This window comes from Amblyraja radiata, chromosome 5 (assembly GCF_010909765.2).
Source record: "Amblyraja radiata isolate CabotCenter1 chromosome 5, sAmbRad1.1.pri, whole genome shotgun sequence".
Taxonomy (NCBI): Eukaryota; Metazoa; Chordata; class Chondrichthyes; order Rajiformes; family Rajidae; genus Amblyraja; species Amblyraja radiata.
Genome location: NC_045960.1, coordinates 80,519,303 through 80,547,263, shown reverse-complemented (window position 1 = coordinate 80,547,263; position 27,961 = coordinate 80,519,303). Strand labels below are relative to the sequence as shown.

General features: G+C 40.8%; 1 protein-coding gene across 5 annotated transcripts in view; it reads right to left on the bottom strand.

Moving 5' to 3' along the window:
* rock2 (Rho associated coiled-coil containing protein kinase 2) overlaps positions 1-27,961 on the bottom strand; it is a 167,372-nt gene that overhangs the window by 26,255 nt on the left and 113,156 nt on the right. For all 5 annotated transcript variants that reach the window (XM_033021591.1, XM_033021588.1, XM_033021587.1 and 2 more), the window contains exons 14-24: positions 27,379-27,470; positions 21,299-21,545; positions 18,673-18,779; positions 18,074-18,233; positions 13,475-13,635; positions 13,024-13,208; positions 11,976-12,045; positions 11,497-11,600; positions 10,374-10,560; positions 7,406-7,499; positions 6,290-6,384 (exon numbers count right to left, since the gene is read on the bottom strand). In XM_033021591.1, the coding sequence (XP_032877482.1) occupies positions 6,290-6,384; positions 7,406-7,499; positions 10,374-10,560; positions 11,497-11,600; positions 11,976-12,045; positions 13,024-13,208; positions 13,475-13,635; positions 18,074-18,233; positions 18,673-18,779; positions 21,299-21,545; positions 27,379-27,470 (1,502 nt within the window). The remainder of the gene's footprint in view (positions 1-6,289; positions 6,385-7,405; positions 7,500-10,373; positions 10,561-11,496; positions 11,601-11,975; positions 12,046-13,023; positions 13,209-13,474; positions 13,636-18,073; positions 18,234-18,672; positions 18,780-21,298; positions 21,546-27,378; positions 27,471-27,961) is intronic.

Below are 27,961 nucleotides of genomic sequence, written 5' to 3'. Positions count from 1 at the left end.
AGAAACCTTGGGTGAACTTTGAGATCTGCACTTCTGAAGACCAGACACCAGGCATTCATGTCTGATGTTACAGTGGTCTACAAGAAGTCCAGATATCTCTGAAGATCTTTCCTGGTCCGAGAACACTGATGCAATTATTAAGAAAGCACATCAGCGCCTCTACTTCCTGAAAAGATTACGGAGAGTCGGTTTGTCAAGGAGGACTCTCTCTAACTTCTACAGGTGCACAGTAGAGAGTATGCTGACCGGTTGCATCGTGGCTTGGGTCAGCAACTTGAGCGCCCTGGAGAAAAGACTACAAAAAGTAGTAAACACAGTCCATCATCGGCTCTGACCTCCCTTCCATCGAGGGGATCTACCACAGTTGCTGCCTCAAAAAGGCTGGCAGTATCATTAATGACCCACACCATCCTGGCCACACACTCATCTCCCTGCTACCTTCAGGTAGAAGGTACAGGAGCCTGAAGACTGCAACGACCAGGTTCAGGAATAGCTACTTCCCCATAGCCATCAGGCTATTAAACTTGGCTCGGACAAAACTCTGAACATTAATAGTAAGATTAAACGAGAACTTACCAGTTTGAAGTTTGATCTTGATTTTATGAGGAGTTACGATGAGCGATTACGTGAAGAAGGGCCGTCCGTCTGCGTGCGCGTCAATCTTCAAAGCAGCGGTGTTAAATCACAGATAAAAAGAAGACCTGAGAATAGTAAGATTGAAGAAACTAGAACTTCCATGTGACCTTGATAGTATGAGGGTGGGAGCGGTGGGCACGTAATCGCTCATCGTAACTCCTCGTAAAATCAAGATCAAACTTCAAACTGGTAAGTTCTCGTTTAATCTTACTATTTTACTTCGGAGTCACGTGAGTGACTACGTGAAGATTTCAAAGCTCTGTGATTTTACGCCGGTTACGAATCCAGGCGTCACACACTGAATGGATTGACCATGGATGCGTGTAATCATTAAAGCATTCAGACATTACGTAGTTAAGTAAGGACACTGATGCTTTAAATGAAAGAAAAGTTTTAAAAAAACTAGTTTCCCCTCCCAACCTTGGGGGTAAACTAAGGGACAGAACTTAAAATGGTACGTGCAAACACCCCCAGTCCGTTAATAGGTTTGTTATAAAACCGGTGGACCGTTATTTCATTCGTCCATCCTGCAGCCACTAGGATGTTGTCAAGAGGCACGTCCATTGCTCTTGCTGCCGACGTAGATGCAGCCCTGGTGGAGTGAGATTTAACCACCAGTTCACTCTGTTACTCTGTTACCGCCATTACCCCCTTTGACCATCTGGAGATGGTTTGTGTTGACACCTTCTGGTCTGTTCTGAGCTTCTGTGGTTCTCCGTAACTCTCAGATAGAGGTGTTAGTATGTTACCACACACACAACCGTAGGTCCTCTGGATATGCCAAGAACTGGATCTCCATCCCTGGCATTCCTGGCCTGCTATGTTTATATCAGGTTCCTGATTACGAATGTTGTGTTGTTCATATTGGTGGTCATGTAGTCCAACCGTAGCTTTTGCAGTGTCTGGACTCTTTGTCAGCATACCACCTTCAGGGTTAGTTATAGGCGGTCCCCACTGTCAAAGTAGGGTTAGTACCACGCTCACATCCCATGTGTCCGTGTACCTTGGTCTTAGTGTATTAGATTGTAAATTCTCTTCATGAATTTTGTTGTAAAGGGGTGCGTTCCTATCGACCCGTGCCCTGCTTGCAGCATCAGATAGGAGGAAAGTGCGCCTCTGGCACTATTGATTGCACTATAACTTTGTTTATAGTTATAGTGCAGAGTTGATAGGAAACTCCAAGACATCTGTTATCCGAACTGTGTTGTATTTGTTCGGACAGTCCTATGCCTTGAAAAGGCCTCCTCAGAATCTGCAGACCAACAAGTTAATACGTTCGTGTAGTGGATGATTACTCCCTGTAACTGGGTTCACTAGGTCCCTGCTCTTGGGTACAGCCATAACTGGCTGGACTATAGTTCCCAAAATTTTTGGGGACCAGGCTTGAGTAGGCCAATCTGGCACTACCAATATGCCTGTGGCTTAGTCTTGCTTGATTTTGGTCAAGCATCGGTTTGTGAGACAAATTTGCGGAAAGCATGCATAAACAATCCTCCCCAATTGAGGGAGAAAGCATCCACTGCCTTTGCTCCTGGATCCTGCTTGCAGGACACATATCTGGGTAACTGATGGTTTAGTCTAGATGCAAATAGATCAAAATCTGGTATGCCAAATCGTGTAGTTATTTCGTTAAATACTGCCTGATTCAACATCCATTCTGTGTTGTTATTAAACATCCGTGATCCAGCATCTGTCACCGTGTTATATCTACCTCGTAGATTTCCCAAATATTCCTCTTGATACACCAGTGCCAAATGAGGTTCGACAATCTATTGTAAGATACAGATTTTACACCACCCTTGTTAGTGGATATGTGCCACCGCAGTGGTGTTATCAATCTGAATTTGAACAAGCACCGGTTGCATATTGCTACAGAACCCCTTGAGTCCAAATTGTGCCCCCAACAATTCTGGGTAATTGATTCCATGTGTTGGGGAATTACAGACTCCAGCTCATTCCATCTGCCCCCACAGCTCTAGACTGTGTTAGTGGCTCCCCATCCTTAGCCGCTAGCATAGGTCTGAAGAACCCTCGATGGCTTTCAAGCAAATTTACTTTGAGCTTTCTCACGTTCGTTATCCACCGTTGTTATTCAACAATGGCCTCTGCTGGCAATCCATAGTTTTGCCAATTTTGCCTGCATGGAATCTGAGTGTTCGTTCCTTTGCTCGTTGTAATTCTGGTAATGCAAAGGCCCGTACGTACTGCTGGAAATGCGGCTACTATTTGCCAATTACACTCGCTGTTTGCCTGATAGATGGCTAGTATTTGACTATCAGGTCATAGCAGGCTTGATTAATATTTACTGTTTTTGATAGTAAATTCTAGGTAATCAATTACCCTTGTAGGTGTCAATTTTGATTTAACTGGATGGATGAGGTAACCAATTCTATCAAACAGGGTTTTGGTTTGCTTTGACTGATGCTTCTGCCAATTCTTGGTGACTCCAAAATGAAATTGTCCAAATATGCCATTACAATGTGGTTCTGAGACCTTTGTAGGCCCAGAATTGATTTCCGTAGTTTAGTCAATGGTCTAGGAGCTGATGTCAACCCATTTTGCAGATCCATACCATCCAGTTAAACTTCAAATATCTCCTGTTCTTAGTGAATAGACACCGAATAGTATGCATCTTTGAGGTCGATGCATGCCATGTGACCATTTTATAGGAAGCTCCTATAAAACAGTAGTTAAACCGTAACAAAATTACTGTTTCTAAAAGTCTATACTGCACAAATGAGTTACACCTGGATGAAGTGACATCCTCCATCTGTCACATGTCCTGAATGGCAATCCTGCCCAAAAATACTGGGCCTGCCTCGAAGACAATTCCAGTCCGAGTTCCAAGTCTGCTTGGAACCTGTGTATGTTGTGCAGTAAAATTATCACGTTATTATCTGTTTTTAAAAACCCCGTTCTGAAATTTCTTGTTATTGTCATTTTGAACAAGAACACAAGAGTAAATTACCAGCATGTAACTGGTCCACAATCCCTTGTTTCAGTAAACCCAGACCCACCTACCTCCATGGCTACTGGTGGTCTTGTGGTAAGCCCAAAGGCCCCTGATGCGGATTCCTTTTCTCTCCTTGATTGGGAGTAGGACTGGTAAGGAGGGTGGATTCCATGTTTCTCCCGACCTCTACTTGGGTCTGGTCTGAAACCTCATCATACTGAGCCTGCCTTCTAGGACAATTCTGGCCATTATTTTGAGTCTGCCTTGAAAGACGACTCTGATCATATTTCCGTGCCCAGCTTTCAAGCTATTACCGGATTCAGTGAACCGCTTATCCCCTATGGAGGTGTGGGGTGTGTTGTCGCCTACTGATGATTTGCTTATCGTTGTGCGGATATTCTCTTGAGGCCATATGCATGTGCTTCAGTATGTTCATACTTTAAATTCGAGATCAGTTACCTACTGATCATTCACACTCCCCTCCACTGAGAGTGAGGTTCGTAGGCAGCCCTGAAAACAGGTGCTGCCGCAGGCCCCTGAGGATACCTGTGCTGACATGGCCCTTCCAGTGGACCTAAGTGAGATTCTAGCTTTGGTCAGACTGAAAAGGACCATGAATGCTCCTCTCCTTAGAGCAGGAGACATTTGTGCAGCCCTGAAAACAGGTGCTGCTGCCTGCGGGTTCTCCATAATACCCGGGCTGTCAAGAGCTAGATTCCATCCAGGGAAGCACCCAGTGGAACCTGGATGATTGCAGAAGCACTTATTTTCTGTTTGTTTGTATGGAAGCTTATTATTCCTTTTATGTAAAGCATTTTGGTGTTGACTTAAACAGTGCAATATAAGTAAAACTTACTTACTTACTTCCTTTCTTCTGCTTGTCCCTGGGAAGGTTTCCACCCCTCTTCTTTGTACTCTGATTCAGAGTGGTTTCTTCCACATGTAGTTCCCCCTCCAATGGGGAAGACATGGGCTGCCCCATGTGCGAGGCTCCCGGCTCCGGCACTGCTGTAGGCCGTGCTGATACTGCTCCCTCCTTTGGAGCAGATTATTGTTGGAGCAACTTCTGCATAAGTTGCTCCATGTGGGAGAAGTCGTCCTCAGACCCTCTCTGTTGAGGGAGGGTATTCCTCTTCCCCGGACTCATCTGAGTCAACGGGTTAGTTTAGACTTGCGGGTGGCATTACGTCCCGCAGGACAACCATGGAGCTCCTGCTCCCGCGCAAAGTCTCCTGCCGATTCTGCTGTCGGCGCTAATGTCGGGAAGCAAGGCTCCCGCTGATGCTGCTCCCTCCTTTGGAGCAGATCATTGTTGGAGCAACTTCTGCGTAAGTTGCTCCATGTGGGAGAAGTCGTCCTCAGACGCTCTCCGTTGAGGGAGGGTATCCCTCTTCCCCGGACTCATCAGGACAACCATGGAGCTCCTGCTCCCGCGCAAAGTCTCCTGCCGATTATGCTGTCGGCGCTAATGTCGGGAACAAGACCGTCGCCCGCTATTTGGAAAGCTGCGGTCTTCGGCAGCCGACATCCCCGCGGGCCGTCTCCTCGACATCTGGGCTCTGAAAAAAACTTCAAGCCCGAAAGAATGCAGGTAAGTGATTTCAACTTCCCTTACCTGCTCATCCCGACGGCCTGGGAGGCTCAATGCCTACCAGTCCGTCGTGCGTGTTGCGTTCAGACGTAATGACGCGCACGCAGACGGACGGCCCTTCTTCACGTAGTCACTCACGTGACTCCGAAGTAAAATAGCCCATTATCTGTTATTTGCACTTTATCAGTTTATTTATTCATATGTGTATTTACGTATATAATGGTATATGGACACACTGATCTGTTTTGTAGTCAATGTCTACTATGTTCTGTTGTGCTGAAGCAAAGCAAGAATTTCATTGTCCTATCAGGGATACATGACAATAAACTCTCTTGACTTGACTTGATATCGGTGAATATAGACATGCCAAATGTCTGCTCTTGGTGGAGCATAATTGGGGAAATATCTAGGCCATGTTTGAGAGAAATGCAATTGTCATGGGAGATTTTAATCTACATACATATTGGATGAATCAAACTGGTAAAGATAAAAACCAGCTAAAGACTGCACCATTACAGCAGTACACAACTAGCCACCGTCTTCCAACCACTACCTCCTGCCTCCTATCCTAAGCCAGTTTTGGATCTAGTTTTACCAGTTCGTCATGGACCCAATATGCCTTTTTATCTAGATCAACATACCGTGCAAGACCTCGTCAAATGGTATACAGATATCCACAGATATCTAGCACCCCATCTTAAATCAATCTTCTTGGTTACCTAAAAAAAACCTCAAATTAGTGAGGCTGCATCAAAGTAATTGATTCCAATTACTTAAGCAGATGAGAAGATTTCTTGTAGATATCATGGAAAGTTCAAGAGTACAATGCAAATTGGATTAAAGGGTATATATGGATCCTGGGACTGGCACCATTGACTGAAGATTCATAGTAAGAATTAAAACTTGCAGAAATATAACTGGGAATGTTTTTTGGGTCTGTTCATCACATTAAGGCCAAATCACATTAAAGCCAAATTAACTTGGATAGGTGAGAACTATCCAGTGCCTTTTAAATATGAAGCACAAACAAATTTAAACAATGTTCAATAGATATGCCAGCCACCACAATTGCACTGTCACCAATTAAGATTTGATTCCTCTAGGCTTACTTGTGTTTTGAGCGTCCTCTCATTCAGCAACTGTTTGTCATATTGGATTTTAATAATGATTAGATTTGCATCTTCTTCTTTCAGTCTGTTAACCTCTGAAACAAAAATGCAAAACGAGTTTAGATTAGCATTGGAGAACAATTTAGTTGTTGTCATTGACCTGAAGCATAGATTATCTCTCATTTTAGCCTGACCTGCTGAACATATTCAGCATTTTCTGTTTTTACTTCAGCTCCTAGTATGCCAAGATTGTTTCTCAGGCCTTGATAAGTTTAATTTATACAAAATGCCAAACTAAAACACAATTGGTGACAATGCAGATCCACAAGCAATAACTGCTATGTGGCTGAATAAGGCTAATTTATTGAGAACGTTAGATTATATACTCATTTGAATTTGAGATATTAAACACTTTACCTCTCATGAGGATTTGATGCAGTTTAAAAGGAATAGTCAACTATTTAGGTTTAAACAAGTTTTGACCTTTAATGTTACTTTTCCCCCTTCCAGATCACAATTTATACCAATAGTATATAAAAGAGGATTCAGCATCCATCGAGATAGTGGCCATTTTTCCACCTCAGAGACCATCCTTCTAGCCTAGCCCCAAAACACTTGATTTCTCTAAAATAATGCTTATTGATGTGTTCGAATTGTAATTCATGATTGAGCCTCCAATCCTACAGGAGTTATAGAATTCCATTAAAAAATCACAACTTATAAGTGAAATAACATCTTATTCCAGTCCTAAACAGCCTCTCTCTATTTTGTCTGTGACTCTGGGTATTGCCAATGGATCAATGTCCTGTTGGCAGGGCAAATGTTATCTTGGTTTCTTGCCAATGCTGAACTCCCTCAAAAAAGTATAAAAATGTCTGCCATATAGTCATACTAATTTACATTAATTTTATAGCCTCACTACACTGAAACACATCACAAGCAGCAAATATTTTAGAAAGTGGCAATTATGTAAGCAAAGGGCAATATTTCACCACAACTTTACGTGCTTTTAATTCTTATTCAATTGCCAAATTAACAGCTCATGGAAAGCTCATTGGATTGTAAATAAATATGTGCTAAATAGGTCTTATTTGATCTAATTTTGTTTGCACTCACGGTCCAGAAGCCCTTTTACTTTGTTGTTCAGTTCCTCCTTCTCACTTGCAAGATTTGCTACATCAGCAGTCAGTGTTCTATTGGTCTCCTCCAGCTAAAAAACAAGTTAGAATATACAATTCAAACAATTTCTAAAGTACACAAATGTTACTCTGTTAAATTTGGTATTTCTATTGTGCAATATTTTCAGTATGCACATAATCGTTGTTTCCTAATTGTAAATTTTAATTAAAGATTCTGCTGAAGAAAGTGTCAACCCAAATTTGCTTTGTCAACAGATAAAACACCTTAAATGCTTAAGATCTTGCCAAATAAAACTGGCAAATTTGTACGTTTAAGAAGGAACTGCAGATGCTGGAAAATCGATGGTAGACAAAAATGCTGGAGAAACTCAGTGGGTGAGGCAGCATCTATGGTGCGAAGGAAATAGGTAACATTTTGGGTCGAAACCCTTCTTCAGACTGATGTGAGGTTGGGAAGAAGAAAGGAAGAGGTGGAGCCAGTCGGCTTAGGGAGAGCTGAGAAGGGGAGGAGAAAGTAGGGACTTCCTTAAATTAGAGGTCAATGTTCATACCGTTGGGATGAAAACTGCCCAAGCGAAATATGAGGTGCTGCTCCTCCAATTTATGGTAGTCCTCACTCTGGCCATGGAGGAGGCCCAGGACAGAACGGTCAGATTGGGGAATTGAAGTGCTGAGCCACTGGGAGATCAGCTTGGTTATTGTGAAGCGAGCTGAGGTGTTTGGCGAAGCGATCGCCAAGCCTACGCTTGATCTCACCGATGTAGAACAGCTGACAACTAGAGCAGCGGATGCAACAGATGAGGTTGGAGGAGATGCAGGTGAACCTCTGCCACACCTGGAACGACTGCTTGGGTCCTTGAATGAAGTCAAGGGGGGAGGTAAAGCGACAAGTGTAGCATTTCCTGCGGTTGCAAGGGAAAGTGCCCGGAGAGGGGGTGGTTCGGTTGGGAAGGGACGAATTGACCAGGGAGTTACGGAGGGAGCGGTCTCTGCGGAAAGCAGACAGGGGAGGAGATGGGAAGATATGGCAAGTGGTGGGATCACGTTGGAGGTGGCGAAAATGTCGGAGGATTATTTGTTGTATGTGACGGCTGGTAGGGTGGAAGGTGAGGACAAGGGGGACTCTGCCCTTGTTACGAGTGGGGGGGGGGGGGGGATTGAGAGCAGAGTTACGGGGTATAGAAGAGACCCTGGTGAGAGCCTCATCTATAGTAGAAGAGGGGAACCCTTGTTCACTGAAGAATGAGGACATCTCCGATGCCCTGGAGTGGAACACCTCCTCCTGGGTGCAGATGCGGCGTAGACGGAGAAATTGAGAGTCCTTACTGGAAGCAGGGTGGGAAGAAGTGTAGTCCAGATAGCCATGGGAGTCAGTGGGTTTATTTCAGGTGTATTTGAGTGGCGGATGGAAGGAAGTGGTGAATTTGTAATTTGTATCATCCTTGCATTAAATGACATGGTGCTTACATAGCAGGCAATGACAATTGTATCCCAAACTAACAAGGTGTTCTAATGAAACAGAATATCACAATGCAAAAACTCATAAGGCCCTTGAATTAGGTATCACCATTGAAGACCAAGCGTTTTTATCTCATACACCCACTCTTTTCCAACCTTCTTACATTTTTAAAATATAAGTTTTCTTTTAAATTCACATTTGAAGGTTGCTTTTGAATCAGTATGAATCATCATTTTAGGTTGCCCAGTCCAAATTCATTGCATGAAAGTGTTTCTGGTTCTTTTGCCAATCAACTTAAATGCTTCGGCAAATGTAATTAGCTGATATACTTTTATCAAATTGCCTCTAAACCTTTCCAATTGGAAGGACAACCATGCTATTCTTTCCAGTCTATACATGTAACTATATAATTTCAAGAAAGTCAGAGATGTAAACTATCCCATAATATGGATATTATATATGCACTATGTATACTGGCCCCATATTATGAATCTCTTATTCCTTATAATATTCAAGCTTTCAGTGAATAGTATAACATTTGCAAATCAAGATTTAACTTTTATCCATGTAACTTTAAAATCTGTATTTTGAATCCTATACCAACACATCAATTCTGAACCTTTGAACCACTTAAATTATCTTACATTTCGGTGGAAATTACAGAAGATTGGTGTGTGCAACAGGTAGATGTTTTTACAGGACTGCTGTAACCTACTCCCCTTCCCTTCATGCTACTTGGTTATCTTGTCAATTATCAAACGACCCCTCAGTCTACTCAATACTCCCACGGTGCCCTTCGGAATTTGTAGTCTTATACCAGATCACGATATTCCTTTCAAGCCTACCATTGATCACCTCCATGTTACCCATCCTACCCTGAAATGTCCTCCCAATCTCTGTGTCGACCATCTTCCTCTTTCCCAAGCTCTTTGTATCCCACCCCAACGCAACTTCTCAACTCTCCACCAAACCCAAGTAGTAACAAATCCCTCCGCTAGAATGTTTGAGCATTCCACTCATGTCTTTCCAGATTTCTGAACATCTATGCCCTCCACTGATGTGCTGCTCAAACTCAACTTCACTCTCCACCTGTACGCACTCCCTCTCCACACTAACCAATCATTGACGTTTCTTGCCACTAATCACACTTCCTTTTCCATAACTTGCCTCAAAGAACTACCACCCAGTGATCAACTGGCTATTTAAATTTAAAAAAATGATTATTTGGTTCTGCTATTACATTTTTGACGACATGAGCAAACTGAGTTATTATGAATTTTCTGACAATGTCTTCCAACTATTTCCTTGTAAAAGCCCAAGCAACGAAAGTTCCACCTCAGATGTTAGCATTAGCACTGACAATGCATAGTATGTACTCAATCTTTGGGTACAAGGGAGGAAGGATTGAAATACTTTGGACAAAATAGAACATTTCAGTCCTGCCACATATACTACATATAGATTTCACTTTTTAATCACGACTCACAGATGCAATAGTAGCATCCTTTTCCGCCAATTCTTGCTTGTGCCTTGCCATCATCTCTTTAATTTCAAGCTCCTTCATGATTTTTTCTTTTTCTAGGTCAGAATATTGTTCTTCTGCAATTGAGCGTGCAAGCTGCTCAGAATCAGCTTTCGTTAGTGTGATCTCAAGCTGTGCGGCCAAAGAATCTCTGCACAGAAACAAATAGGTTCAATCAAATGAAGATGTATACTCACAAAAAGCAATTTTTAAAAAAAAAGCATAATTGGACTTCAACGTATGACTTGGTTCATAAAAACCTATTCTGAAGCTTTTCAATTTCTTATTCCTCACCAAATACTTGGATAAGCAATCATTTCTCAAAGTTTCAGATGCAGTTCATATTGACATTATATTTCCTGCAGTTGTTCTTCCAAGCTTTATTTTGGACAAATACAAATATTTCCTGGAAACTCGGAGCTTTGTTTTAAACCATTTCTAATTAGAATTGTTAAATACTCTCCCAGATCTCATGGCAAATGTAGCCGTTTAATCAGCTCCAAGACTGGGACTTCAAGATGCATAATTAAGTACGAAAGTCTTAAGCTTGTTGTATGACAACTGCACTGCCAACTGTCAATGTAATTTATGGCTGAACTCCAGACTGGCGAATGAAACATAACCTTACTGAGATTCCCCAGCATTTCTGATGGGATCTCCTTAAATTAAATGGCTATTGTACGTTTATGAATATCAAGGAAAGCAGGATTTGGATCATTTATATCTTAAATTATTTCTGTTTAGTTTGCTTTCAAGTAGTCACGATTTTAATTTGTAACTGCTTACTTCTTGGAAAAAAAAGTCATTCGAGTTAAAGAAAACGATTACAAATATCTATATCCAGCAAAGCCCAGGGGTGATGGTGATGGGGGTGGGCAGCAAGGCTTGTTTACGATGTTTTCAGGACAGTTCAGATGTTGTGTGTCTGAGAAGCCTTTACCAGGACTTGCCCTGGAGTCTGGGATGCTTTTTGGTCAAAAAGATAAGCCCTGACCATCTTTAAATGTAGAATGGTAATAATAATTTAGATTGGCTTTAAAGTATTTTGAAGTATGGTTTTGAGATGATTTAACAATTAATTTCCCACCTCTCATCCTGCAATTCCTGCATTTTCTGTTGCAAATCTTTACAAAGTTTGTTTTTCTCTTCACATTCTTCCTTCAGTTCTCTTACTTGAGTCTTGTACAAAGTCTGCAAAATTAAAAAGCAGCAAAATTTTTAAATAACCATCTAAAATAATCTGTTTATTTTACATTGTTAAAACTGGATCACTATTATATTGTAGGAATGCGAGTAAACGTTTAATTCGAACTACATTTGTCTAATGGCTGTGTGCATTATCTCTTTCTGCTTCAGCATCAATAAATGTAGCCATTATTTGGTGTGGACAATTATGAACAGTTGTTGTCTCACTTGCACCTTTCCACATGTAGTAACTAATTTTAACATCAGGGCACATTATTTGCCCAAATAATTGACAAATTATTTAACATCCATTGTAAAAAATTAGCCTTATTTAATCATGCCAAGATTTCTTATCCATGAAGTAGAAAATAGCAGACATACTGAAAAATACTGTTCTGCTTCCAACTGGTCCTGAAGCTCTTTCATTTGACCATCAGCATCCTGGCGCTCTCTGTAACAGTAGATATTATTAGGAAAAAAAAAATCACTTAACAAATTCAAGAATAGTAAAAAGAAACATGGGCTAGAAATTCACTTCTCTTCCAGCTTTTAAACTTCGCTTGGTACTTTAAAGAAACATATCACCCAAACCACAAATGGATACGTTTTCAGTGTTCTCAGAAGCAAAAACATGAACCAGTCTTTAACCACAGGTTCATTAGAAAGAACATTAGTTCAAAATGTAACTAAATTGAGGTCTTCTCTTACTTTAAAAAAAAAACTTTTCCCCGCGAGAAAACCCTGGTTTGATCACTTTACAACATATTATGGTATATTGGAAGATAATAAACATGAAAGATGGCATTTCAATTATAATCTGGAAACCAAACCAGTCAGTTATGAAACTAATCAGAACATTCAAATATATTGCCATAATTTGAAAGAATTGTGGTCAAATATGTGGTTACTGAAGGTGGGAAGGTGAGGGAGAATATTTTTTTCTTTGATATACAATGGAAACTTGCAAAATTCCTTGGAAGCATTTTTGAGATAAAATTCACCAATCAAATTCAAACATAGCCATTTCATTTTGCAAGTATTTCTAAAATAAAGCAGTTGTCTACCTTGTAGGAAATCTTACTTTCTTCAATTTTATCAAAAGTATTTAGCTAGGGGTAGCATCTCTTTTTCCTATTTGTCTCATTACTGAGATAAGCTAAAAAAAAAGCAGTATAACTTAACTAGAATATCATATTTTGCCAGCAGTTGACAGTTTTAATCACAGATCTGATGGTGAAAGGACGGATTGGCAAGCAGATCGCACAGATAATTTGTTTATCTGCATCTGGTGGTTGTCGTTTTCAACGGTACACCTTTCCCATCACAAAATATCAAAGCTGTGGCCTCTAAAGCAGTTTCATTGTTAGATTCCTAAACTGCTATTTATATGGAACTAGGAGGAAAACAATGCAGTGAAGGTAAAACGTACTTTCGCAACTCTCCTATCTGCTTTTCCAGACTCAGTTTAGTCTCCACCAAATGATTTATCTCCTGTTTCAGCTGTTTCTCTGACATTTTCAGTGAATTTACTTGTTGTGTCTGCATCTTCAAGTCATTCTGATTTAAACTACGTTTCTGTGTCTCCTGTTCAATCTTTAATGACAAATTTTTGACCTGAAAATGAAAATAGGGATGTTACTCCAAAAATGTCAAACTAGTATTTTAAGTACAAAAATAATATATACTTTTCACTCCTTGCAAACTATGTCATGACCGATTTAACCAGCATTCAGCAAACCATATTAGTTATCCACATGTCAAAATAAAGTGTTCAATTCACACCAAGTAATATAAAGAAAGAGTTTGGTATTATTCCTGCATGCATGCACATATTGAATAATTTGAATAATCTTCAAGCAACATTCTGTGGTGACACTTACCTCCTCATTTAAATTTTCCTTTCGATTAAATAATTCTTCTATTTGTTGTTGTGCTTGTTTAATATCACAGTCTAACATTGAACATTGCTTTTCAGCTTCCAGAAGACGATTTTCAACTTTTTGTTTTGTACATCTTTCTTCCTGCAGCTTCTTTTCCATTTCTGATTTAAAAAAAAAGAAAATTATTATCGTCACTAAATGCACTGATATATCCCAAGCATCCCGGATTTGCAACAACAGAAATTCCCCTACGCAGAGTTGCAAGGTTTCAAGATAGTCTTAGGAAGTGCTGGGTGAGTGGAGGTCAAGGGCAGGAGAGTGTCGATAGTGCAGAATCACCTCTTCAAAGGTAACAAAGAAAGTGAAGAATAAGTCAATTTGAGAATAAAACTGTGGTCAACCTGGAAACAGAATTTTAGTTATTTTGGATGGAAATTTGCATACAACATAAAGAAGGGGAGGACAATGTCTTACAAGTCCAAAGTGCAGACAATGTTTTTATTCAGAATAATTTTAACTATTGAGGATAATTATAATATAAAGCCAAAATTACATACAGAAATAAATAAATTTCAGTAGACTTGAAGTTTTAAAGCAAACAAGTCATGTGATACTCAGTGTTGTGGAGTAATAGACATGGGCCATCTTTCAAGAGTTATCGTATAGGGGTTGCAGCCAATTAATACAAAAGGTAACCAGTTTTCAATGAGACAAGGATAGCTGCCTGAATTTCGACCATCATTTACAGAAAACCATCTTTCAATGCAATGGCAAAATAAGGATGTTCTTCAAAAATCGTACCTTCGCAAATATCATTCTTGTTTGTGCAAGAGATTAGGTACTACATCAGGAACTTATTAATTTTCCTGTTATAAGATTTCAAAACATTAATCAGAAGTAAACAATTTCAGGGTAGAAAGTGAGGTAAATAGGGGGTATCCCTCAAACTTGGAAAGAGCTCAAAAGGTTTAACGGAAGAACTGCAAAATTAAAAAGTGTATATTGACTTTTTAACATCATATTATGCTTAATATGAAAGGTTTCAATTTCAAAAAACTTGAATTTCTCGTCTTGTAACATGCTGGTTTAATTTAATTTGTTGAAGAAAGAACTGCAGATGCTGGAAAAATCAAATAACAAAAATGCTGGAAAAACTCAGCGGGTGAGGCAGCATCTATGGAGCGAAGGAATAAAGGAGTTAAAGAAATCAATATTCATACCACTGGGCTGTAAGCTGCAAAAGCAAAATATGAGATGCTGTTCCTCCAATTTGCATTTAGCCTCACTCTGCGATGGAGGAGACCTAGGACAGAAAGGTCAGTGTGGGAATGGGAAGGAGAATTAAAGTGTTTAGCAACCAGGAGATCAGATTGGTTCAGGCCGACTGAGCGAAGGTGTTCAGGAAAACGATTGCCCAGTCTTCGTTTGGTCTCACCAATGTATAAGAGTCCACATCTTGAACAACTGATACAGTAGAAGAGGTTGGAGGAGGTGCATGTGAACCTCTGCCTAACCTGAAAGGGCTGCCTGGACACAGCCGAGGGAGGAGGTACAGGGACAGGTGTTGCATCTTCTGCAGTTGCAGGTGAAGGTACCTGGTTGGTTTGGGTGGGAAGGGATGAGTTAACCAGGGAGTTGCAGAGGGAACGGTCTCTACGGAAGGCGGAAAGGGGTGGATGTAACTAGTGTTGGGATCCCGTTGGAGATGGCAGAAATTTCGGAGGATTATGTGTCGTATGTGAGGGCTGATGGGGTGAAAGGCAAGGACTAGGGGGACTCTGTCTCTTTTGTGACTCACGAGAGGGGGAGCAAGGGTGGAGCTGCGGGGTATCGAGGAGGCACAAGTGAGGGCCTCATCCATGATGGGAGATGGGAAACCCTGTTCCCTAAAGGATTAGGCCATCTCGGATGTCCTGGTATGGACCACCTCATCCTGGGCACAGATGCGGCGTAGACAGAGGAATTGGGATAGAAAAGAATCTTTGCAGGAAGCAGGGTGGGAAGAAGTGTCGTTGTGGGAGTCAGTCGGTTTGTGATAGACGTCAGTCGATGGTCTATTTCCTGTGATGAAGATTTTGAGATCAAGAAAGGGGAGGGAGGTGTCGGAGGTGGTCTAAGTAAATTTGAGTGCAGGATGGAAATTGGTGGTGAAGTTGGTGAAGTCCATGAGTTCTGCATGGGTGCAGGAGGTAGCACCGATGCAGTCATCAATGTAACGGAGATAGAGTTCGGGCATAGGTTCAGTGTACGCCTGTAACTGGGAATGTTCAACGTACCCTGCAAAGAGGCAGACATAGCTGGGACCCATGTGGGTGCCCATTGCTATGCATTGGGCTTGGAGGAAGTGGGAGGAGTCAAAGGAGAAGTTGGTGAGGGTGAGGAACAGCTTCGCTATGCGGAGTAGTGTTAGTAGAGGGAAATTGGATGGTTCTGCGGTAATGGAAGAAACGGAGGGCTTTAAGGCCTTCCTGGTGGGGGAATGGTGTAGAGTGATCAAGAGCGGAACTCACTATCAAAACATGGAGGGGACGGGGGACACATTTTTTTGGCGGCCACGTGCGCATGCGCACACTCACGCGAGAGGCTTCGGAGGCTCAATCCAGCGCTAAATGCAGCTCAACTCTGCCTGTCTCACCGGGTTAACTACAGCCCTGTCTGGACTGACGGGATACCAGCGCTGCTTCTCCGCGCTGGCTGTGGGCCTGGGGGCACAGGTCGCGTCTGACTCCTGACCTCTCTGGCCGCCCGTGGGGGGGCACTCGGGTGGGGACAGGTCTGTGCCACGTCTCCCTCCTCCAATCACCGCACTCTATCCTCAGTCCCACACCCCCTCCCCCCACTCCTCTAATCATCGCACCCTCGATCATCAGTCCCACCCCCACTGTCTCGCGGAAAGCGGTGATTTTAAAATACGGATCACAAAAACTTGGGGGGGGGGGGGAAGCCCCCCACCTCTCAAAACATGGGGGGTACGTGTCCCCTCTGCCCCCCCCCCCGGGTTTTCCGCCCCTGAGAGTGATTGAACGTCCATAGTAGAGATGAGGGAGTGGGGGCTCGGAAAGAAGAAGTAATTAAAGAGACGAAGGTCATGTGAGGTATCTTGGAGGTCGGGAGAGATTGGACCAGGGGGGGATAGGATGGAGTCGAGATACATGGAAATCATTCCAATGGGACAGGAGCAGGCAGAAACAATGGGTCTGCCACAGCAGTTGTGTTTATAGATTTTGGGGAGAAGACAATACTGTGCAGGGCTGGGAAACGATAAGGTTGGAGGCTGTGGAAGGCAGACAGCCAGAAGTGATGAAATCCAAAATGAGATTATAGCCTTGTGCTCATCTGCGGGATGATGGTCCAAGGGTGAGTAGGAGATGTCCAAAAGATGGCGCCTGGCCTCAATGCAGTAGAGGTCAGCTCGCCAGACTGCCACACCATCTCCCTTGTCGGTGGGTTTGATGATAATGTCGAGGTTGCTGCGCATCAGTGGGATCATGGACCAAGAACAAAATACTCAGTTATTGAAATAGGAATGCTAAAGTTAAATATATGGCTAACGGTGGAAGTCCCTATCTTGACTGAATGATGCAAGGACCTAAAGAGAATTTCAGCAACCTGGAAGGATGCGGGTACAAAGGTAAAAACACTATTCAAGCAGAACATACTGCACACTGCTGAAGATTAATGCTGACAGCAAGACCAGATAGATACACTGAATCAGCTGCAGCTGGCGATGAATACTTACAGAAACGGTAAAGTATCTATTTCTTTGTTAGTCATACCTTGCTGAAACAAGCCCTTCGGCCCAACTTGACCATACTGACCAAGATGCCTCTTCTATACTAGTTTAATTTCTGCAGGTTTGGCCCATGTGTTTCAAAACTTTGCCAATCCATGTACCTGTCCAAATGTCTTTTAAATATTGTTTAACTACTTCCTCTGGCAGCTCGTTCAATATACATACCACTCTCTATGTGAAAAAGTTGCCCCTCACATTCCTATTAAATCATTCCTCTCACAAAGGCCTGCCCTCTAGTTCTTGATTCCTCTCACTATGCAAAAATATTATGTGCATTCATCCTATCTATTCCCTTCATGATTTCATACACCTCTAAGATCACCACTCAGTCTCCTGTGCTCCCAGGAATAATGTCCTAGCCTGTCCAATCACTTCCTACAGCTCACGCCCTTGAGTCCTGGCAACATCCTTGTAAATCGTCTCTACACTCTTTCCAGTTTAATGGCTCAATTAAATGATTATGTTCATGAGAAAGGTATGTTTACATTTGTTGCATAATAAAATCACTATGAACTTTATTGATTCTAGCCTTCCAAAGTATTTGCGTATATCAATCCAAGTAAATTTCAGTGCTTAGTCGAAAGAGTGTGCAGCGGTACAAGTAGGTGCACACTTGAATAAATAAATAACGAAAGCAAACCAAAATGAGTGCTACTAGATTCCAAATAAATTAGTTTCAATTCAAAAGCTCCCATGCAGTCAAATATCTTGTTATTAATTATCTCAGAAAGAATTTCATCTCCCCCTCAAAAAAGTTAGGTTAACATTTTGTCAAGTCCAAGCAATTTCCTATAGCAATAACTCACCCTTCATTGCTTCCGATTTTGCTTCTTCTATAGACTCGTAGATCTTATTCTTATCTGCAAGCCGCGCCTTGGTAGCTTTGTGTTCAGCTTCCTCCTGCTCTAGATGCTGCTGTAATACTTTTTGCTTGTATGTCATGTCTATTTCCATGTTAATTTTTTCCTGCAAATAAATCAGCACAAGAAATGAGAAAACAAGCTACAAGCAGCATTTATGGATCGCATGAAATTCCTTTCACAAAGTAAATTTGATGCATTTTGATTTTTAAATGTCTCAAATGAGGAATGGAATTTTTTACTTTAAATAGCGGAGATATAATAGATTCAGATAAAATTACAGAATATATCAGCATATAGCCAACACAACTTATGTGCCATATATCTCGGTCAATAATCTACATTAAGGACGCTTTCTTATTTATAAGATGTTTCTATCAGGTCAAGAACCAAATCATGTGCATTGGAGTCTGATACCTGTTCAAGTACTCCTGTGCCTTAGGCCATAAATTGGTCAGTTAATTTAACTGAAGAAAAATAATGCATCTGATTAAACCTCAATGGGTGGCATTAAGTTCCTGATTTCAAAGCAAAATCTGCCCCACCTTTTCCAAGTCAGTTAGTTTATCTTGCAGCTGTCTTTTCTCCATTTCAGTTTTGGACAATGTGCTCTTAGTGTTTTTCAGATCGTCTCCAATTGAGGAAATCCGCCCTGCAAATAACTTTCATTAGTAAAATTTAAACAAAGTATTGGTGCACCAGCAAAGTGAACAACTACTCCTGGGAATAATGTTTTTCCAACTGAAATTCCTATTTCAACTACATTCAATGTTTTACCCTTAACCGCTGCCTCATCTTCACTGAAGATGATGTGAATTTAATTTATATGCAGCAACATTGTCAGTATTTTTATTAATGGGGAAAAATAGTTACAAAAATGTTATAAAATTAAAATAAACCATCAGAAGTTACTATGAGAGGGTGGGCGAGAACCACATTCTTGTGAAATGCAAGATTTTATAAATTGCATATACAGTGCCCTACGTTATGTTTGGGACAAAGACCCATCATTTATTTATTTGCCTCTGTACTCCACAATTTGAGATCTGTAATAGAAAAAAATCACATGTGGTTAAAGTGCACATTGCCAGATTTTATTAAAGGCCATTTTTATACATTTTGGTTTCACCGTGTAGAAATTACAGCTGTGTTTATCCCCCCCCCCCCCCCCCCCCCCAATTTCAGGGCAGCATAATGTTTGGGACACATGGAGGTAATTGGAGGTAATAAGAGAGCTCTCAGCACCTAGTCTTTCCTCCAGTCTTTCCATCACCGTTGGAAAGTTTTATTGTTGTTTATCAATATGTTTATCAAAGTTGTGCCAATGAAAGTCAAAGAAGCCATTATGAGACTGAGAAACAAGAATAAAACTGTTAGAGACATCAGCCAAACCTTAAGCTTACCAAAATCAACTGTTTGGAACATGATTAAGAAGAAAGAGAGCATTGGTGAGCTTGCTAATCGCAAAGAGACTGGCAGACCAAGGAAGATCTCCACAGCTGATAATAAAGAAAAATCCCCAAACATCTGTCCGACAGATCAGAAACACTCTTCAAGAGTCAGGTGTGGATTTGTCAGTGATCACTGTCCACAAAAGACTTCATGAACAGAAATAGAGGCTACACTGCAAGATGCAAACCACTGGTTCACCGCAAAAATAGTTTGGCCAGGTTACAGTTTGCCAAGAAGTACTTAAAAAAGCAACCACAGTTCTGGAAAAAGGTCTTGTGGACAGATGAGACGAAGATTAACATATCAGAGTGATGGCAAGAGCAAAGTATGGAGGAGGGAAGGAACTGCCCAAGATCCAAAACATACCACCTCACCTGTGAAACACGGTGGTGGGGGTGTTATGGCCTGGGCATGTATGGCTGCTGAAGGTACTGGCTAACTTATCGTCATTGATGATACAACTGCTGCTGGTAGTAGCATAATGAATTCTGAAGTGTATAGACACATCCTATCTGCTCAAGTTCAAACAAATGCCTCAAAACTCATTGGCCGGCGGTATATTCCACAGCAAGACAATGATCCCAAACATACTGCTAAAGCAACAAAGGAGTTTTTCAAAGCTAAAAAATAGTCAATTCTTGAGTGGCCAAGTTAATCACCCGATCTGAACCCAATTGAGCATGCCTTTTATATGCTGAAGAGTAAACTAAAGGGGACTTGCCCCCTAACCAAGCATAAGCTAAAGATGGCTGCAATACAGGCCTGGCAGAGCATCACCAGAGAAGACACCCCGCAACTGGTGATGTCCATGAATCGCAGATTTTAAGCAGTCATTGCATGCAAAGGATATGCAACAAAATTTTAAACACAACGACTTCATTTACATGACATTGCTGTGTCCCAAACATTATGGTGCCCTGAAATATGGGGACTATGTATAAACACTGCTGTAATTTCTACACGGTGAAACCAAAATGTATAAAAATGGCCGTTATTAAAATCTGACAATGTGTACTTTAACTACATGTGATTTTTTTTCTATTACAAATCTCAAATTGTGGAGTACAGAGGCACATAAATAAATGATGGGTCTTTGTCTCAATCATTATGGAGGGCACTGTATTTCCTATGTTTCCCCAGATAAATTCTGTAATTTGATTTTTTTGAACTTGCTCTTCGATTGCAAATAAGTTAACTAATTTTTAAAGTTGCAAGCCCTCAAAGACAAATTGTAATTAATTTGTAATGACTCCGATTAACTTTTGGTGAACTTTTGATGAGTTACGGAAACAGTTTTAATTAGATGTCATCGACTTGAAACATGTTCTCGGTCTCCCCCTATACATACCTGCATTTGAACACTTGTCACATTTTCAGTTTTCATTCTGTTTAAGGAACGTAATTAACTTCCAAATTAAGTGGAAATTTATACGGAACATCCTCTCAGTGCTTTCACAGGAAGAATGGATAAATGGAAAAAGTCTGATAGCACAGTAGAACTGTTTCTTTGCGATAGGCAGATTAAAAGGAAGGAGCGAATTTTTAGGAGATAAAAGTTCATTCTGCACTAAATACCTTACTAGAATTTATATTTATTGCATGTATATAACAAAAATGTTGGTAGCCAAGGTCTCATACTTTCAATTAGTGATGCAATTTTAAGCTGTAGGCGAGACGCCAATTCTGCGCCAAACTAAAGCTTGCCTGTTTACACCTTACCTTGCAAGTCACTGATAATCTCTGAACCATGAGAGCGATCTCTTCTTTCACCTTCCAGTGCTGACTGTAAACCTATATAGTCCTTTTCAAGCTTGAGCTTGGTGTTATCCAATGCAGCATTTTTGTCTTGCAACTCCCTATTGTTGATCTCCAGTTGTCCTAATTGCTTTGATAATTCTGTTTGGTTCTTTCGTAGTCTCACTGTTGTCTCAGATTCTGTCCTTAATAAGGCGTTAGCTTCATCCAACTAATTTATATGCAGGTAAAAGGGAGGCATAATAAACATCAATAATTAGAACTTTAAATGTAACATTTAGTCATTGCACATGGAAATGCATACAAAATCTGCACACAAAATGTCATTTATGATTTTATATATATATATATATATATATTAACTAAGGAAAAAAAAAGTAATAAAAAAATTAATAATCTGGAAAAATGTCCTGTTTGTGCAGTTTATAAAAAATAGATGAAAATAGTCAGTGTTCTGTGATGGTTTTTATACCCACCTGCATGCATGTGCAAGGTTTTGTACAGTTAATTAGTAAATTAATTGGAATCAGTTTCAACTTTGGTAGCTACTGCATATCAAACAGGGCAAATGAATAGCAAATCTATAAAGTTGCAATATAGCCTGTAAACCTGTCACCAAAATTCAAATAACCAATCAACATTTAATTGTGGCTTAAAAGTGAACAATCTTTCAAACAAGCTTTCAGAGGGAAATTGTAATCAGATAGTACACATTAGCAAGTTGGAGAACAAAATTTGCAACCATAATTGTTGCACATCTGCAAAGATGAATTGGGTGACCAACCGTACAAGAATCTAACATTCAATACATTTAAACCAAAGAACAGGATTCATACTTGATGAATCCACATAAATGCATCAATGCCAATGGTCCGGTTGAAAGCTGCTAGAAAAATGCTCTGCAAATAATTTTGTCTAACTTCCGTTCCTGCACTCTAGAGCGAGAGAGGCAGAGACAAGCCAGAATTTAGTTGCCATTGCGTGATCTTCCACTCCTTTGTTGGACTTGGCACAGGGCAGGGCGAGTGTTTAGTCCTTCTGAACTGGAGAGTTCACATATGGTCATTTAGCTTGATGTACAATTTAATTTTTTAACATGATCTTTTGTTTTAATTATTTACTTCATACAAGTGTTTTAAGTTAAATATAATTATTTTTAATATATTTAAAATAACTGGATTGTAGTGCGATACTTAAAAGCAATTTAATGACCTTCAAAAGATTGTTAGGGAAATACAGGGCAAGGCATTAGGATCGACCATCTGAGGCACAGATGTCACGAATGGACTGTTTCACTGCCAGGAATAGGTATGGCAGTTTGGAACAATGGAGCACAGAGGCCAGAGAATAAGATCAAAGAGAAATCCCATCAAGCATTACCTATACCACGGAATTTTATTTCCTATATTTTTAGGAACATGGTATCTGACCTATTAACTTCATGTACCAGGTTGTAATGATATTATCTCATTAAAAATAAACCAAATAGAAATATGTTTTGAAGGATCATCCAAATTCATGATAATTAATGCTACAGAATATTGTGCAGTTAGACATGGAACTGTTTGAGTATCAGGGATGCTAGGAACAAACATAAGGAATACATCACGATTTAGTAAAAAGCTAACATTTGATAGGAAGCAGACAAAATAAAAATAGTTGTGCCCAGGGAGTGACCATTTCTGATGGAAAACAAAGACAATGGTTAACAGCTTATTTATAAATAATTATTGCCTGAAAACAATGGCAGATCTGCTTTGCTGCAGATTAAGAAAATACTGTTCAACAATCAGCATCATTGGATCAGCCATGTTTTTCTGTAGATAGTCCATTAGAATACATTTTTCTACATTAAGAAGATGTCAATGTTGCATTGCTACACTTGAACAATCTAGGTAGGACCTGACCAATTTTAGTTTAGTTAAGATATACAATTTGGAAAGAGGCTCTTCAGCCATTGGGTCTGCACCGACCAGCAATTCCCTGTACAGTAGTTCTATCCTACACTTTAGGGACAATTTATAGAAGTCAATTAACCTACAAACCTGCACCTTTGGAAAGTAGGAGGAAACTTGAGCACCTAGAGGAAACCCACACGGCCACAGGGAGAATGTTCAAACTCCATACATACAGCACCCACAGTCAGGATCAAATCCAGGTCTTTGGCTCTACAAGGCAACAACTTTACAACTGTACCACTGTGCCGCCCCAAATCTAGAGACCTTCATTGCCAAGGTGAATTGAAACATAGAAAATAGGTGCAGGAGTAGGCCATTCAAGCATATACAGTGGCTTGCAAAAGTAACACTGCACATCACCCTGAACACACCATCCCCACTGTGAAACATGGTGGTGGCAGCATCATGCTGTGGGGATGCTTTTCTTCAGCAGGGACAGGGAAGCTGGTCAGAGTTGATGGGAAGATGGATGGAGCCAAATACAGGGAAATCTTGGAAGAAAACCTGTTAGAGTCGGCAAAAGACTTGAGACTGGGGCGGAGGTTCACCTTCCAGCAGGACAACGACCCTAAACATACAGCCAGAGCTACAATAGAATGGTTTAGATCAAAGCATATTCATGTGTTAGAATGGCCCAGTCAAAGTCCAGACCTAAATCCAATTGAGAATCTCCGGCAAGACTTGAAAATTGCTGTTCACAGACGCTCTCCATCCAATCTGACTGAGCTTGAGCTATTTTGCAAAGAAGAATGGGCAAAAATTTCCGTCTCTAGATGTGCAAAGCTGGTAGAGACATACCCCAAAAGACTTGCAGCTGCAATTGCAGCGAAAGGTGGTTCTACAAAGTATTGACTCAGGGGGGCTGAATACTTTTGCACGCCACACTTTTCAGTTTTTTATTTGTAAAAAAATTTGAAAACCATGTATCATTTTCCTTCCACTTCACAATTATGCACCACTTTGTGTTGGTCTATCACATACAATCCCAATAAAATACATTTACGTTTGTGGTTGTAACGTGACAAAATGTGGAAAAGTTCAAGGGGTATGAATACTTTTGCAAGCCACTGTATGTTCAATATGATTATGGCTGATCATCCAAAATCAGTACCCCGTTCCTGCTTTCTCTCCATATCCCTTGATTCCGTTAGCCCTAAGAGCTATATCTAACTCTCTCTTGAAAACATTCAGTGAATTGACGTACACTTCCTTCTGTGGCAGAGAATTCCAGATTCCCAACTCTCTGGGTGAAAAGGTTTTTCCTCATCTCAGTCCTAAATGACCAACCCCTTATTTTTAAACCGCGACCCCTGTCCAATCCTTTAAGAATTTTAAATGTTTCTATAAGAACCCCTCTTATCCTAAATTCCAGTGAATAGCCCAGTCGACCGATTCTTTCATCATACGTCAGTCCCGCAATCCCAGGAATTAACCTGGTGAACCTACGCTGCACTCCCTCAATAGCAAGAATGTCCTTCCTCAAATTAAGAGTCCAAAATTACACACAAAACTCCAGTTGTGGTCTCACCAGGGTCCTGTACAACATCAGTAGGACCACCTTGCTCCTACACTCAAATCATCTCGTAATGAAGGCCAACATGTCATTAGCTTTCTTCACTGCCTGCTGTACCTGCATGTTTACTTTCAGTGACTGATGTATAAGGCGATCCAGGTCTCATTGCACCTCCCCTTTTCCTAATTTGACACCATTCAGATAATAATCTGCCTGCTTGTTCTTGCCACCAAAGTGGAAAACCTCACATTTATCCACATTATACTGCATCTACCATGCATCTGCGCACTCACTCAACCTCTCCAAGTCACCCTGCTGCTTCATAGCATCCTCCTCGTAGCTCACACTGCCACCCAGCTTGGTGTCATTCGCAAACTTGAAGATGTTACATTTAATTCCCTCGTCTAAATCGTTATATATATTGTAAAAAACTGGGGTCCCAGCACTGAGTCTTGCGGCACCCCACTAAACACTGCCTGCCATTCTGAAAAGAACCCGTTAATTCCTATTCTTTGCTTCCTGTCTGCCAACCAGTTCTCTAACCATGTCAATACCCTACCCCCAATACCATGTGCTCTAATTTTGCACACTAATCTCTTGTGTGGGACCTTGTTAAAGGCTTTTTGAAAATCCAGATACACCACATCCACTGGCTCTCCCTTATCCATTCTACTTGTTACATCTTCAAAAAACTCCAGAAGATTAATCAAGCATGATTTCCCCTTTATAAATCCACGCTGACTTTGACCGATCCTGTCACCGCTTTCCAAATGCGTTGCTTTAAACATCTTAGATAATCGACTCAAGCACCTTCCCCACTACCGATGTCAGCTTAACTGGTCCATAATATCTTGTTTTCTCTCTCCCTCCTTTCTTAAAAAGTGGGGTTACATTAGCTACCCTCCAGTCTACAGAAACTGCTCCAGAGTCTATAGAACATTGGAAAATGATCACCAATGCATCCACGATTTCTAGGGCCACCTTCCTGAGTACTCTGAGATGCAGACCATCTGGCCCTAGTGATTTATCTGCCTTTATAGTCCCAACAGTGTACCTAACGCCATTTCCTGATTAATGTGGATTCCCTTCAGTTCCTACCTCCCACTAGATCCTCAGTCCCCTAGTATTTCTGGGAGATTGTTTGTCTTCCTTAGTGATGACAGAACCAAAGTACTTGTTTAACTGGTCAGCCATTACCCTGTTTCCCCATTATAAATTCACCTGTTTCTGTTAGTAAGGGACCTATATTTGTCTTCACTAATCCTTTCCTCTTCACATATCATAGAAGCCTTTAGTCAGTTTTTATAGTCCCCGCAAGCTTTCTTTCATGCTCTATTTTCCACCTCTTAATTAACCCCTTTGTCCTCCTCTGTTGAATTCTAAATTTTTCCGTCCTCCAGTTTGCTGCTTCCTCTGGCCAATTTATATGCATCTTCCTTGGATTTAACATTATCCCTAATTTCCCTCGTTAGCCACGGTCAAGCCGCCCTTCCCCATTTTAATTTTTATGCCAGACGGGGAGGAACAATTGTTGTAATTCATCCATGCGATCTTTAAATCTTTGCCATTGCATTTCCATCTTCAACCCTTTAAGTATCATTTGCCAGCCTATCCTGGCCAATTCCCATCTCATACCATCAAAGTTACCTTTCTTTACGTTCAGGACTCCAGTCTCTGAATTAACCATGTCACTCTCCATCTAAATGCAGAATTCTACCATATTATGGTCAGTGTTGCCCATGGGGCTTTGCACAACTAGATTGATAACTAATCCTTCCTCATTGTGCAATACCCAGTGTAGGATGGCCTGCCCTCTAGTTGGTTCCTCTACATTTTGGCTTGGACAATCATCCCGTAATTGAAGTCTATAGTCTTTGCTTTGACAAGTTCACTCAAAAATTTCTACATATCAGATGAAGCAAGTACAAATGGCTGTTGGTGATGAGCACCTGCATTGGCGGAATCTTCAGGGGGCAGCCAAGGAGGATAATCATTTGGCTGAAATAGATCATTAACAAGTTATACCTGTCTTTTGAACTCTGTCATTGGAGAATGTTCAGAGGGTCTCTTTGTTCTGCTCTTTAACAACACCATGTATACTCAGTCAGGACTGTTGATTACACATCACAAGCTAAACTAAAAGACGAGCATTTAAATTCTAGTTCAGGGAATGCTATAAACAGTGAACAAAAGATTAAAGGACTTAAGGTGCCAAGCAAATTTTAAAGAAAATTCAAATAATTCCTCTTCAGTAGGGCTTGTGAACGCAGTCTATGTGACAGTGTTTCCATTCCAATATGCTAAACGGAGACAAAATGAAACTTTGCAGATGCTGCAATCTTGAACATAAATCAAAATGCCAGAGGAACACAGCAGGCCAGGCAGCAGCTGTGAAGGGAAATGAACATACCAAGTTTCAGGTTGGGATCCTTCTTCAAACTGATGACATTGTCTGTCCATTTCCAAGCACAGATGTTGCATGGCCTGCTGAGTTCATCCAGTACACTTTTTTTGCTCATTATGCTGAACCAACTTTAAAGAACAATATTTGCATAAAAATGTCTACAACTTACCTGTCTCCGTATTTGAGCCATTTTCTCATTTGAGATTTGGGAGTTCTGATTCCTTTTCTTCAGATCGTCAAGTTGATCCTTCAGACTATTAACTGTGTAGAAAAAGAACTGTTCTGAATATCCTGCCTTGTACTCCTGCCTTGCTAATTATTTGAAAAGTAAAAACAACACAAACATTCTACTCATACACATCTGTTGATAACTTTAGTGTATGCCTTTTGGTAAAAGTATTAAGCGTGTTTTGCATTCTCCAGAAATCTCAGCAATTCAAACTATTCCTAATACTCTTCGAAACAATCTTGCACCATTTCTGAAATGGTAGGTCGTTATTAAAGACCTTGAATGAATAAAGACCTTGAATCTCTGTCCTCATTTCCAAGAAAGTGACCCAAGAAACCATGTTCAAAGTCCACACCACTGTGCCACAAATATTTTATTTTATATAACCAAAAACAGACAGATTGCCCAGCACTGATCTAAGTAACACATTCTGAAAAGACAAAGGTACTCCAGTCTAACAACTTAAAATTGTTTTTCTCCTAAATCTGGGTACTTGCACCAAAACGTTAAGAACTGTCCCACA